Source organism: Brachyhypopomus gauderio, chromosome 20 (genome assembly GCF_052324685.1).
Source record: "Brachyhypopomus gauderio isolate BG-103 chromosome 20, BGAUD_0.2, whole genome shotgun sequence".
In the NCBI taxonomy this organism is placed as follows: domain Eukaryota; kingdom Metazoa; phylum Chordata; class Actinopteri; order Gymnotiformes; family Hypopomidae; genus Brachyhypopomus; species Brachyhypopomus gauderio.
Genome location: NC_135230.1, coordinates 2,906,959 through 2,922,113, shown reverse-complemented (window position 1 = coordinate 2,922,113; position 15,155 = coordinate 2,906,959). Strand labels below are relative to the sequence as shown.

General features: G+C 42.9%; 1 protein-coding gene across 7 annotated transcripts in view; it reads right to left on the bottom strand.

Moving 5' to 3' along the window:
* Positions 1–15,155, bottom strand: part of gtf3c1 (general transcription factor IIIC subunit 1) — a 38,606-nt gene that overhangs the window by 6,051 nt on the left and 17,400 nt on the right. For all 7 annotated transcript variants that reach the window (XM_076982692.1, XM_076982694.1, XM_076982693.1 and 4 more), the window contains 16 exons: positions 14,940–15,036; positions 13,378–13,555; positions 12,222–12,333; positions 11,782–11,917; positions 5,813–5,885; positions 5,358–5,519; positions 4,968–5,116; positions 4,671–4,813; positions 3,764–3,845; positions 3,482–3,594; positions 3,051–3,110; positions 2,569–2,662; positions 1,939–2,111; positions 1,062–1,421; positions 590–834; positions 43–323 (listed from right to left, as the gene is read on the bottom strand). In XM_076982692.1, coding sequence (XP_076838807.1) covers positions 43–323; positions 590–834; positions 1,062–1,421; positions 1,939–2,111; positions 2,569–2,662; positions 3,051–3,110; positions 3,482–3,594; positions 3,764–3,845; positions 4,671–4,813; positions 4,968–5,116; positions 5,358–5,519; positions 5,813–5,885; positions 11,782–11,917; positions 12,222–12,333; positions 13,378–13,555; positions 14,940–15,036 — 2,458 coding nt within the window. The remainder of the gene's footprint in view (positions 1–42; positions 324–589; positions 835–1,061; positions 1,422–1,938; positions 2,112–2,568; positions 2,663–3,050; positions 3,111–3,481; positions 3,595–3,763; positions 3,846–4,670; positions 4,814–4,967; positions 5,117–5,357; positions 5,520–5,812; positions 5,886–11,781; positions 11,918–12,221; positions 12,334–13,377; positions 13,556–14,939; positions 15,037–15,155) is intronic.

The following is a 15,155-nucleotide window of genomic DNA, read 5'->3' as shown; positions in this document are numbered from 1 at the left end:
AAACACATGCACACACACCCCTTCTCTCTCTCTCTCTCTCACCTGTATGTACTGCTGTAGTGATCTGGTCCTGCTCCCCTCTACCAGTTCCAGGTGGGAGTAACTCCTGCACAGGTCTTGGCGGTCGATTCCAAACTCCGCCTCCTTCTCCACTGTGGCCCTGATGAGCTGTGCTGCCTCCACATCAGTGGGGGTGTAGCCCAACATGGCCACGCCCTCATCCACCCAGCCCCGCCTCTGGGCTCCACCCCGGCCCAACACACGCGTGAATGAGGCCGGCAGGGCGGACATGCAGGACTGAGATATCAGGGCAAGAGTACTGTCTGAGAGAGAGAGAGAGAGAGAGAGAGAGAGAGAGAGAGAGAGAGAGAGAGAGAGAGAGAGAAATGTAATGAAATTTTAAAAAATGTAAATGAAATGTATTGAAGTATACACACACATCTGTAGTATTTTATTTATTATCTTGAATTACAGAAAGTAATTTATCAGTATGGTCAATATGCCTTTGAAGATGTGTGTGTGTGTGTGTGTGTGTGTGTGTGTGTGTGTGTATGTGTACGTGTATGTGTGTGTGTGTATACACACTCACCACTCTCACTGAACAGTGTGTGCGCAGCGGTTCTGCGCAGGCGTGTGCGTACGGTGCAGGAGTTGACTGCTACGTTTTCGGAGGAGTTGATGTTTCTCAGGCTGATGACGCCCGGGATGAAGAAGCCCTTCATCAGCAGGTAGTTGGTGTGTGAGGCCTGCCGCGCCTTCACCTGCACACGCACCTGCCGCTCACCCCGCCCACCTTCATCACACTCCTCTTCCTCATCCAGCTCTTTAGTGATGCTGAACACACACACACACACACACACACACACACACACACCACATACGGGTATAAATGTATAAATGTACAGTACTGGTGTGTTTGTTCATTCGTCCAATAGGTGTGTGTGTATATAAACGCACGTCCAGTATGCGTGTGTGTGTGTACGTGGTCTCCACTTTGTGTGTGTGTGTGTGTGTGTGTGTGTGTGTGTGTGTGTGTGTGTGTGTGTGTGTGTGCGTTTTACCTCTTGACCACCTCGTTGTCCACCAAGGTGCTGTCCACCACCACCACCTGTTGAGGGATGGACACGTCCACGGACAGCAGACCCAGAGTCATGAGTGACAGGCAGCAGGCCGACGCCCCTCCCGGAGCCTCGATGGGGAACGGCACCATGTCCTCCACATCACCAGGGGGCAGCAGAGGATCAGGGGCCTCACCTCCACCCTGAACCTGCTGCTGTTGTGTGTGTGCATCCCTCCGCTTGTCCTTCTCCCCCTGGAAGGAGAAGGTGTGGGGCCGGTCCAGCGCTCCTCTGTCTCTGAGCACCTCCAGAAGATCATACACCTCATTATACACGGTACTGGGGAACCGCCAGGTGAAACACCTGGATGGAGGAGGGAGGGGTGGAGAAGAAAGAGGAGAGAGGAGAGAGGAGGAGAGGAAAAGAAAAAAAAAAGACAACAGAAACATAAAGGAATTAGGCTTTGTGTGAGTGTGTGAGTTCTTACCTGTGTGAAAACCATGTGATCTAGTAGATCCCTACTACTGTTAGAACATTAATAGTATTAGAATACTTCAATCATGACTACACCGTCACCCACACTACAACCATGACTACACCGTCACCCACACTACAACCATGACTACACAGTCACCCACACTACAACCATGACTACACAGTCACCCACACTACAACCATGACTACACCGTCACCCACACTACAACCACGACTACACAGTCACCCACACTACAACCTTCACAGCATGCTACAAATGACCCGTGAGTTTAATCTAAACCATCTGGAGTCTAACACAGGCTGTGTTCTGTTGAGGGTTAGGGTGGGTGTGTCCTCTACAGGCCTGATTAACAAATCAGGACTGAGCCTGGGTGGTGGGCGGTACCTGTAGTAGTGCTGTGAGAGCTGATAGGACATGGCCAGAAAAGGAGCCGCTCTGCTCTTCCTGAGAGCAATGACCTTGTTGGCACGACGACGGTTCACTAGACCACGCCTCTTACAGTCCTGAAAAGCCCTCTGCAGAACCTCTGAATCATACCTACTATACAGAGAGAAGGACTGTGTGTGTGTGTGTGTGTGTGTGTGTGTGTGTGTGTGTGTGTGTGTGTGAGAGTGTATGTGTGTGTGTGTGTGTGTGTGTGTGAGAGTGAGTGTGTGTGAGAGTGAGTGTGTGTGAGTGTGTGTAAGTGTGTGTAAGTGTTGGGGGTGGACAGGAAAAGAGCAAAAGTGAGACATTACAGAATTTGTTACATTTAATTCTGTATTTATTGCTACAGAAAGATTAATTAACAATTTTGAATGTATATTAATATGTGGGCCAAGTGTGTTCAGTATCTGCTATTACAGCAATGTTCAGTATTGGCTGTGTGTGTGGATCTAGAGAAGGCACTGTTCCATGTTTGTGTGTGTATCTAGAGATGGCACTGTTCTGTGTGTGTGTATATCTAGAGATGGCACTGTTATGCGTGTGGCTCTAGAGCGGTATATCTGAACACGTCTTTAAAGGTGTGAGTACCTGGAAGGACCGGCAGGACTTCATCTGTGAGTTGGTGAGAACCAGTGTGCTTTGGATCAAATTATTCAGCACCAAAGCGTGAATGTCTTCCTGACTACACACACAAAAGAAAACCAGAGACATCAGTCGATGCTAATCTAATCTGGTGTGAGGTCTTTAGTACAGATGTGTGGTCTGTTTTACAGGTGTGTGATCTGTAGTACAGGCTGTTCTTCTGTAGACCAGGCTTTTCCACTGAACACACCTGTACTACAGACCAAACATCTTTACTGCAGACCAGATACCTGTACTACAGACCTCACACCTGTACTACAGACCACACACCTGTAAAACAGACTTCACACCTGTATTACACAGACAGGTAGAATTGTAAGTACCAAATACACACACACAGCCACCCACCTCTCATAATGATTAGTAAATCTGTAAATCTAAACACACACACGCACACCTGGTAAGTACATCTAAACACACACACACACCTGGTAAGTACATCTTTGATTCGTGTTGCTGGTTCTTCCCCGATAGCATACACTTTAAACCTGCAAAGACATTAGGAGTATTAAAGGATATATTGTATTACAGGTTTACAAAATTACAATTACAAAATTAGACATCACAAATTAATAATATCATACCTGATTACCAACATTAAAGCAGACTGCAGGCTGACATTACAATAATCACATCAGATCAGTGATAGATTACTGATATTACACCAGATTAAGACCAACACACCGTATTACTAACATCAGAGTTCTCCTACTAGATACCTTGTAAAATACCATGTGTTTGACTATGGTACCATGAAACTAGAGTGGACAGATTACATATTTTATCATATCAGATTATCATATCTTGGGATACGCATCATATCTTTGTTCCATTATTTGTGTGTGTGTGTGTGTCCTACTTGTTGAAGAGTTCCTCTTTTGTATCTGGGATGACCACATTACTGGCACCATAGCTTGAGCTGAACTTTGACCTGAGAGCGCTCACAAACTCATTAAATTCCTGAGCACACACCTGGAACACAAACCCACCCCACCAACACACACATTAAACAACAGCTCCCACCAACACACACATTAAACAACAGCTCCCACCAACACACACATTAAACAACAGTTCCCACCAACACACACATTAAACAACAGCTCTCAGGGCATAGAGGTCTAAGCTCTGGGCCACCTACCTGTGGGTCTTCATAATTGTTGGTTCTGTTCATGAAGCCCTCAATCAATGCTTTATCCTGATACACTTCAGCAAGGCAGATCCTGTAAGCGCACGCACACACACAATAGTTTTGGTAACTGAATGTAGTGAATTAATACCTTTAGCCACAGGTTTAGGGTTAGGTCAGTGCTAGCATGAGCGCAGTGCTGGGGTCAGTTTCTACAGTTTCTGTTGACCTGAAGGTACTACTTCAGGTTATCTGTTGTTAAAGGAGAATGTAGGCGATAATTGGGTAATAGGGGTTCAGTATTACCTGTAGTTAAGGTGGGTAACGGGGGTTCAGTATTACCTGTAGTTAAGGTGGGTGACGGGGGTTCAGTATTACCTGTAGTTAAGGTGTGTGACGGGGGTTCAGTATTACCTGTAGTTAAGGTGGGTGACGGGGGTTCAGTATTACCTGTAGTTAAGGTGGGTAATAGGGATTCAGTATTACCTGTAGTTAAGGTGGGTGACGGGGGTTCAGTATTACCTGTAGTTAAGGTGTGTGACGGGGGTTCAGTATTACCTGTAGTTAAGGTGGGTGACGGGGGTTCAGTATTACCTGTAGTTAAGGTGGGTAATAGGGATTCAGTATTACCTGTAGTTAAGGTGGGTGATGGGGGTTCTACTGTACCTGTAGTTAAGGTGGGTGATGGGGGTTCAGTATTACCTGTAGTTAAGGTGGGTGACGGGGGTTCAGTATTACCTGTAGTTAAGGTGGGTGACGGGGGTTCAGTATTACCTGTAGTTAAGGTGGGTGACGGGGGTTCAGTATTACCTGTAGTTAAGGTGGGTGACGGGGGTTCAGTATTACCTGTAATTAAGGTGTGTGACGGGGGGTTCAGTATTACCTGTAGTTAAGGTGGATGATGGGGGTTCAGTATTACCTGTAGTTAAGGTGAGTCTGAGGGTTCTTCATAATGTAGCTTGACCGTCGTCCGACTGATAAGGAGGTTTTATCCAGAGACTTCTCCAGTTCTCTGTGAAGAATGTCACGCACGACATTCCAAGCTACAAACGGCCTTTTAATCTACAGACACATACATGTTAACACTTTGTTAATCTGCACATACATACAATCATACACATGTTAAAAGATCACAGGAAACCACAGGACATTCTTTTAAACACTACCACACACTGTGTGTGTACCTTTTAAACACTACCACATACGGTGTGTTTACCTTGCGGTTGAGGAAGTGACTGGCAACCCTACACAGCATGAGGACACTGTCCTCTAGATGTGTCCAGGACACCCTCTGCCTTGTCATGCGCATCAGAGCCTTACGATCGGTTTCATCCTGGCAGAGAGTCTGTTTCCGCACACTCACCACTGACACACACACACACACACAGTAAGACTTCTCTCTTCTCTTCTCTCCCTGACCCACAAACATCTCCATCTCTGTCATTCTCACAAACAGTACTGTGTCCAACTCTCACTACCATGCTTGTGTCTCACAAGCATACCCACTCCTCTCATCACCCTCTCTGGCCCCGCCCTCAACCCAAATCCCCAACACTAACTCTGCCCTCCTCTCCCCCTATCCCCGCCCCCTATCCCCGCCCCTCACCCTTCCTCTTCTTCTTGACTGGCTTGTTGTTTTCCTTCTTTGGCCTCTTGCGTTTCTGCTTCTTCCCTCCCCGAACCTGTAGGTTTCTGGAGCGGGGCTCTGTACCCAGCTGCACCTCCTCTTCCAGAACAGCAGGGGGAGCTAGTGCTCCTGTCCCGATCGCTGCAGACAATATGAGAGGATTCACCAACAACTTCAACACAGCAGCAACTGAGCAGTTTTTAATGCACGGACCCTAAATCCAGATCACAGAATCACCATAATAAAACACATAACACACACACAGCCACCCTGACACACACACACACACAGACGTGGGGACACAAACACACACACCTGAGATACACACACACACCCTGACACACACACACACACACACACCTGGACACACACACACACACACACACACCCTGACACACACACACACACACCTGGACACACACACACACACACACCTGGACACACAGACTTGGGGATGGGGTGCTTGGACAAGAGGTTCCTCAGTCTCACAGTCTGACTTTCTCCATCCTGGAGAGAGAAATGATCAGTGTTAATAACACAACAACTCAACACTGACACAACACCCAATAACACTTACAACAACTCAACACTGGCACAACACTGACACAACCCCAATAACACTTACAACAACTCAACACTGACACAACCCCAATAACACTTACAACAACTCAACACTGACACAACCCCAATAACACTTACAACTCAACACTGACAACCCCCAATAACACTTACAACAACTCAACACTGACACAACCGCCAATAACACTAACAACTCACAACACTAACACAACACTGACAACCCCCAATAACACAACAACTCAACACTGACAACACTGACACAACCCCAATAACACTTACAACCCCCAATAACACTTACAACAACTCAACACTTACAACCGCCAATAACACTAACAACTCAACACTGACACAACCCCCAATAACACTTACAACAACTCAACACTGACACAACCCCAATAACACTTACAACCCCCAATAACACTTACAACAACTCAACACTGACACAACATTGACACAACCCCCAATAACACTTACAACAACTCAACACTGACAACCCCCAATAACACTTACAACAACTCAACACTGACACAACCCCCAATAACACTTACAACAACTCAACACTGACACAACCCCCAATAACACTTACAACAACTCAACACTGACACAACCCCCAATAACATTTACAACAACTCAACACTGACACAACCCCCAATAACACTTACAACAACTCAACACTGACACAACCGCCAATAACACTAACAACTCACAACACTAACACAAAAACACTGACACAACCCCCAATAACACCGACAACCACTCAACACTAACACAACACTGACACAACCCCAATAACACTAACAACAACTCAACACTAACACAACCCCAAATAACACTAACAACTCACAACACTAACACAAAAACACTGACACAACCCCCAATAACACTGACAACCACTCAACACTAACACAACACTGACATAACTCCCAATAACACTAACAACAACTCAACACAAACACAACAACACTGACACAAACCCTAATAACACTGACACAACCCTGACACCACTATCACAACACTGACACAATCCCTAATAACACTGACACCAGTGTTAATTTCATTGACGAATAATTTGTCATAGTTTTCTTCAAACGAACCTATATAAAAAGATAAAAATGATGCCGAAATTAATGGACATTTTCGTCAATGAATAAAAACTAGATGAAAACATTGGCCAGCGAAGACATTCAATCAGACCTGATTTAGTTTAGTGAAAGGTGGGGATAAGTTAAGAAGAGATCCAACCGTAACTACTTTAGCGTACACGGAGAGGCAGGACAAACTGGGTAACCGTCCAATCAAGACTAACGTCTTCACATCGCACAGAACCCAGGAAGATCATACCAGCCTGTGAACTGTGGTCACTCATGAAATTCAAATCTAAGTTAACTTGACAATGTCAGCAGGGAGAAAGATGAGCAGCGATATATGGACACATTTCTCCTTTGACTTTGAGAAAAACAAGACGACAAATGAAACTACATCTGCAGGCTATGGCATTGCTGTTTTTATGGCACCCAGTTTTATATAGAATGTAATATGCATTATTCATAAACTCCATATGCTTTTCAGGTAGAGCGGGCCTACTGGTCATCAATGGTTTATTATTGTTATGCTCACTAAGCACAAGTTCAGGTAAATAAAGTTGTTTGGAAATCTGTTTTTGTGTATATTGCACTTACAAACAATAATATTCTGTAACTGGTTAATAAAAGTTTAGTCAACTAAATTATTTTGATAATTAGTCGACTAAATTCTAATGATAATTAGTCGGCTAAAACTAAAAACAACTCCAAAGACTAAATTATGACTAAAACTAAATGTCATTTTAGTCAAAAGACTAAGACTAAAACTAAATTAAAAATTGCTGTCAAAATTAACACTGACTGACACAACCCTGACACATTCCTGACACCACTATCACAACAAAACTGACATAACCCCTCAAAAAACAATACTATCACAACAAAACTGACATAACCCCTCAAAAAACAATACTATCACAACAAAACCGACATAACCCCTCAAAAAACAATACTATCACAACAAAACCGACATAACCCCTCAAAAAACAATACTATCACAACAAAACCGACATAACCCCTCAAAAAACAATACTATCACAACAAAACTGACATAACCCATCAAAAAACAATACTATCACAACAAAACTGACATAACCCCTCAAAAAAAATACTATCACAACAAAACTGACATAACCCCTCAAAAAACAATACTATCACAACCCCGCATGATACTAACAACTCCATACACATTTACATTAAAATACGTGAACCAATGCCTAGTATTTCAATTAAACAGATTCAAACTTAAACAACAGGAATTAAAATCTGTGTAAATAAACAAATAAATAAAAAGTCAATGTAAAGTATAAGAACAACAATGTGTTATCTGCAGTGGTAATTGAAGTACTCAACAAACAGGTTGACCAAACAGATCAGTCTACATTTGACCAAACGGGTCAGTCTACGTTTGACCAAACGGGTCAGTCTACGTTTGACCAAACGGGTCAGTCTACGTTTGACCAAACGGGTCAGTCTACGTTTGAACAAACAGGTCAGTATACGTTTGAACAAACAGGTCAGTATACGTTTGACAGAGATGCTCACAAGTCATTTTTTGCAAAGTCCAAGTCAAGTCTCAAGTCTTTGGTCTCAAGTCCAAGTCAAGTCCCAAATATTTGAGTGACACTGCAGTCGCAAATCACTTTATAGTTGTAATGGTCTGTTATTACACTTCTGATGTATAGCTTAAATGAAAAAATAAAATGTTTTCCAGATAAATTTTGTTTCTGTATTTTTCTCCAAAAAGTATTTTTCTTACAAAACTGACATTTTTCTGGTTATATTATTCTCTTATTTGAGGAGAACATGCTATATTTTGCTCTAAAAGATAAAGGGGGGCTGTGAAAAAAAAAATCTAAATCTTTCTAACAATCACATTTTTAAATTATATATATATGAAAGGTCTGCATATAAAGCAACCAAATTAGTGATTATAAAATAAAAATTAAAAACAGAATTCAAATTTTACAATAATAATGATCAGGCCCGTTGACAGTCTTGCTAGGGCCCGGGACAAGAAAGTTTTCCTTTCTTTTCTGTGCTCCAGATTTCTGTATTTACTTTAACTATCCACCACTGTATTTCCCGCTGTTGTGGGGGTACCAGCCGGTTACGGTCGGTGCTGGATCAAACCATTTTCCAGTGGGATGCGGGGGTGTATGCACTTAATGGAAAATATGCAGATAGGTTAAAAAACATATATATTTTAGCCATTGAGTTTATTTTGAGTACAGAATTTTATATTAATGAAAGATTTCAAGATTATTTAAAAATTATAGACTTTAAATAAAAAATAAATTGCTGGGCTCTTTGATGGGCCCCCCTGGCCCTGGGGCCCGGGACAACAGACCCGGTTGTCCCCCCCTGTCGACGGGGCTGATAATGATTCTCACATAAAAAGTCCTGCAGCATCAACTTTTTATCTCCTAATGAACTGGATCAAACACAATCTATTTGAACTTCAAGGTGTCTTTCAGTGTCCCAACACAAGGAAAACACATTACATTTAAAAAAGTGCTTCTTCAGCCTGGCTCGATGAGGGCGCATTATGAGGCCTCCATGACTGAACACTCTCTCTACTGCTGCACTGGTGGCAAGTCAATACCAAGCTAACTGCGCAACATTAGGATATAACCAGTGTTTAAAAATGTAATTTGTTACAGTTACAAGTTACCTTGTTTAAAATGTAATTGTAATGTAACTTTTCCGATTACTTTAAAAAAAGTAATGTAACTAATTACTTTTGGATTACTTTAAGGTTTAAATGAGTATTGACCCATGATCAACATTTAATTTTTGAGAACTAACAGTGTGAACCTTAAAAGAGTACTAAGCTGAGAGGGAATTGCTGACAGGCAATCACAGGAGGTCCACAAGAAGAGATGCCTGCACCAGGCATGTAAGATTCTCAGACTCCTGTCATCGGGCCATACTCTTTTCTGCTCCTCCCCCAGGCTCTACCATTTTCACGCAGACTAACACAAGCAGGTTCAGAAACCACTTCTTTCCCACAGCGGTCACCTTATTGAACTCTTCCCAAAGACCATTCTTTCCTTCACCTCTATCCATACCTTACCATCCACACAAAATCTGTACAGTGTTCCTCTTCAATTCACATCTGTATAGCCCTATCTACAGTGGTATAGGATAATCTGTATATTATCTGTATGATTCCATCTGTATTTATCACATTTATTTATATCATATATTTTTCTTTGCCCTGTGCATTGTACTGCCATAACTACATTACACACACATGCATTTCCCTAGGTAATTTGTAACTTCATACAAATTTCATTTAAATGTATTGCTTGTCGAACGGTAGGTCCAATGATACCAATTGGGTAGGCTAGGTCGCGTCATAGACATCGACAAACGTTTTTCCAACACCAAACAGTCATAAATATTCATTTGATACCGTCTGTCATTGTCTATAAAAGTCATGTATGATTCCAACGAATGCCTGTTTAGGACTTCAAACAGTTAATTTGGTTAGCCTATAAATCAAGCTAGCATGCTAAAGGACAAACACATTCAAGTGAATGGTAGCAGCTAGCCCAGCAGGTAACTATGGAAACCACAGTCAACATACCTTGCTGTTAGCTCGCTTACAACCCCAATAATGGTTGCCTTCTGATCGGACATAAACCTCCAAACTCCGAAATTTACACAAAGGCTTGGCATAATTACAAATAGTTGCCGATGGTGGCACATGGTTCACATTTATTGACAACACGTAGCGAAAACAAATGCTCCTTAAATTTCCAGTGCTTTAAGGGATCTGTCATGATTGCTGCTTGAGCTGAAACTGAATGGCGCGCTTGCTGTTTCAGCACAGAAACAAGCAGGAAACAGCGATATAGGGCACAAAGCAATAAAAATATTAAATATTTTGCAAAGGTTTTTGTTCATATATTTTTTAAAATTTCCAGAAGTAACTAACTGAATTACATATTTTTTTCTCATTGTAACTGTAACGAATTACAGTTACACTTTTTTGTACTTAAATTACGTAACGTCGTTACATGTAATTCGTTACTCCCCAACACTGGTTATAACACACTAACTGTGACGCTAAGCTTGTTTGTAGCAGATGCTAATAACCTTTCAGGCAGTGACTAACCTTTCCGGGTGGGTTTTCAGGTGGCGAATAAAATTAGATGTGGTGGAACCAGCATCCTGTATTTTTATGCCACACACGCTGCAGTTTGCTGCTCTTCTATTTGCTACTTGTGCGAAGTTTTTGTACACAAATCTTATTAAGAATGGTGGAACAGAAGCGAGCGTCCTCACCGGCGCCGCCAGGATCGCGATGGTTTGCAGCGCGTGCGTTTGTGTCACGTAAAGCCAGGTTTATACTTGATGAATCGCAACCGCCACGCGGACCCTCACGTGGAAAATTTTACGTCAGCGGGAAGAGAAAAGCATACAGACAGGCGGAGAAGAGATCGTCAAATGAAACACAAAAGAACATTACAAATAAAAGATTGTTCACGAGTCTCAAATCACGAGTCCAAGTCGAGTCGGAAGTCTTTTGAACGCAAGTCTAAGTCGAGTCTGAAGTCACTGTATATGCGACTTAAGTGCGACTTGAGTACAAGTCCCAAACTCGAGTCCCCATCTCTGATGTATATTTGAGACACAGAGAGAAAGGTGTGTATAACCTTTGTGTGTGTGTGTGTGTGTGTGTGTGTGTGTGTTTGAGACACAGAGAGAAAGGTGTGTATAAAGGTGTGTATAACCTTTTTGGGTTTGTTGAGCACATGTGTTGTCCAGATCCAGTTACGTTTCAGGTGACTGAAGAAGGAGGAGTCTAATCCCCCCGCCCCCTGCCCGTCACCAGGGGTTACGCCATCATCGACGACATCACAAGTCCCACTGCACAGCCACATCATAAAGAAAAATGCATCATCCAATGAAAACAAAAATAAAAAACCCTCAACCAATCAGAGCTTAGGACTCGAAGCTCATTTTCTTATGGAGGCTGAAGGCTTCATCAATTTTAGTCAGTAGAACAAAACAGCATTTTAATAAAAGGACAAAGTCACGGATGGGAAATGTGAGTCTGGCAAATCTGAGCAGAAATCTGAGCAGAATGAACAAACAATCAAACAAACAAATAAATGAACAAACAAACGAATAAATGAGTGAAAGCAGAGCGGCTCCATGGTGACGGCCTCACTTCAACGTCTGCTGCAGTCGCTCAGGACGTTCTGTTCCCACGGCAACATCAGTCTGCTCCCCCTCTCTGTCTTCATCCCCCTCACCCTGATGTGAGCGCGCACGGATCACACCTGACACACGCAACACGTGCCACACGCAACACTTGATACACATTCTCAAGGGTCTACTAAGAAATAATTGAATAACTATGCCCATATGTCAGTGGCGATTGCTCTAAGACTGCAAGGGAAGCTCAGCTTCCCCTAAAATGTCAAAAATAAGTGATCAAACATATACTGTTGTGTGTACATATCATTGACTAAATATGCGCTACAACGCGCTCAACTTTTGTTCAGAATCAGCTTCTTATCACTGGTAACGATGCAGCTTTCCTCTCACTCAGTCCCGCAGCTTCACGGTGCTTTAAACGGTGTGGACACTGAGCGTCTACAGAGTTCAATAGCGAAGCGAAGAGTGCAGCGAAACGAGACGAGCCATTGGATAAATGCTGGGCTTTGTCCCGTCCATCGGACACTCAGCGTCTCTGGGGGTCTATGGGGCACTGGGCTGGCCTGGACGCTCAGCTTCTGCATGATGATTGGATGATCTGTCTGAGGCCGAATCCCTTTTTGATTGACAGCGAAATGAGCGAATCAGCGATCTTTTGGAGTAAACCTCCACGGGTTAATTTAATTTTTTTTTTTTTTTTCATTCTGTTCTGAGTTGAACCGGAGATTTTCCTAATCCTCTTAGCGGCATTTTCTTCGTTAAAAACGACTAGCGACAAATCGAGCTTCTATTTGTAGTGGTTTTTGTTGTAGCTGCTTGTGTTTGGAGACTGTCTTCTATCACTCAAGCCGAAATTGAGCTTCCCCTCCTTGAAAGACCAGCATCCGCCACTGCCATATTTATATAGATACATGTTTGCATACACATGTTCATGTGTGTGTATGTGTACTTGAGTGTGTGTAAGTATGTGGGGGCATGTGTGAGTGTGTGGGGGGGGTGTGTGTGTGTGCATTGGTGTAGGAGTGTGTGTATATTATTTTGAATGCGTGTGTGAGTATATATTTATGGGTATGTGCATTCGGTGTGTACAGCTGTGTGTGTGTGAGTGTGTGTGTGGCTGCATATGCGAGTGTGAGTGTGTATGTAGGTGTGTGTGTGTGTGTTACCTAAAGGAGTGTTGAGGCACACACACAGCAGGTCGAACCAGTAGTTCTCCAGGTCCTGTGGGGAGGTGAAGGTGTAGTGTCGTTTGTCAAACGGCCGCGTCTCAATGGCGAGATTATAGTGGGGCTCACACACCGTGGTGTCTGTGATGGTCGCGTGCTTCTTCAGGAAAATAAACACCTAACACACACACACACACACACACACACACACACACACACTTCTGTTAGCACATAATGTTACGTTTTTTGCAGTGTTCAGTGGTATATTTTTTACGTTTGGTTATAGTCTTTAACTTAGTTAATGTTATAGTCTATTTAGTTTATATAGTTTATTATTATGTAGTTTACTCAATGTTATTGTCGTATTTATTGTATAGATTATTTAATGTTATAATGTTACAGTTTACTTAGTTAATGTCTATAATATTAAATAATGAATGAATGAATGTTCGATTTAAATAGTCGAACAACAGACATTAACTAAACTAAGCTAAACAACAGACATTAACTAAACTTTTTAGATAGTTTTTTTAATATATTTACATAGTTAATGTCAGTTGTATATTTAATGTTGTAGTCCATTTAGTTTACTTAGTTTAATTAATTAATGTTGATTTTGTAGTTGATTTCAGTGTTTACTGCTGCTCCTGGGTAAGAGAGTAACTGTGCGTTCACACCGAAAGCGATAAAATCGCTCTCCGTCGCCGAGTCGCCAGCATCGCGTCGTGTGGGGGCGTGTCCAACATCACGCCTGCATGCAGCACGTGACAGATATACAAATCACGTTTTTAAAGCAGGATGCAGTATTTATTTATTTTAATCTATTGATGACAGGACACACGATTATAAAGGAGTGCGTGTATAAAACATAGTGTGTGTATAAAACACATAGTATATAAACATTTCTGACACCTTTTGCCATGCTTCATTTTTTTTACGAGGTCCCTCGTACACATCATAAAGTGCGGGACATCCAGAGACCCAAAGTCAGAGGTGCGGTTTCGGAGGAGGGTGCAAACATACTTTCTGATTGGTAGTCGCCGCGCGTCACTGCTCATTTGCATAAAGTTGAGCCGAGCTCAACTTATTCGCGTCGCTCGATTCGCTCACTTCATGCCGCTCACGGTCGCGTCGTGTCCGTCGCTGGGTGTTGCTCACTCTCATTGAAAATGAATGACTTCCGGTCGCCGTGTCGCTCTCGTCGCTTTCGGTGTGAACGCACAGTAACACAACTTTAATCCTCTATATGTCCTTTACATACCACAGTACTGACAATAAACCCAGGCACCTGATCTAACGTGGACACACACGCACCTGATCTAACGTGGACACACACACGCCCCTGATCTAACGTGGACACACACACGCACTTGATCTAACGTGGACACACACACGCACCTGATCTAATGTGGACTCACACGCCCCTGATCTAACGTGGACACACACACGCACTTGATCTAACGTGGACACACACACGCACCTGATCTAACGTGGACACACACACGCCCCTGATCTAACGTGGACACACACACGCCCCTGATCTAACGTGGACACACACGCACCTGATCTTTATCCATGAACTTCTCAGAAGGTCCGAACTGCAGAAGACCCATGAAGCAGAGCTTCTGCAAACTCTCACAGAAACTGAAGAAGTACTTCCTGTTTGCACAGGAAATAACAATAAGATCTCTCAGATACTATATTTTATTCTCAGGTCTCTGGGATCTTTTTGTGTGTGTGTGTGTGTGTGTGTGTGTGTGTGTGTGTGTGTGTGTGTG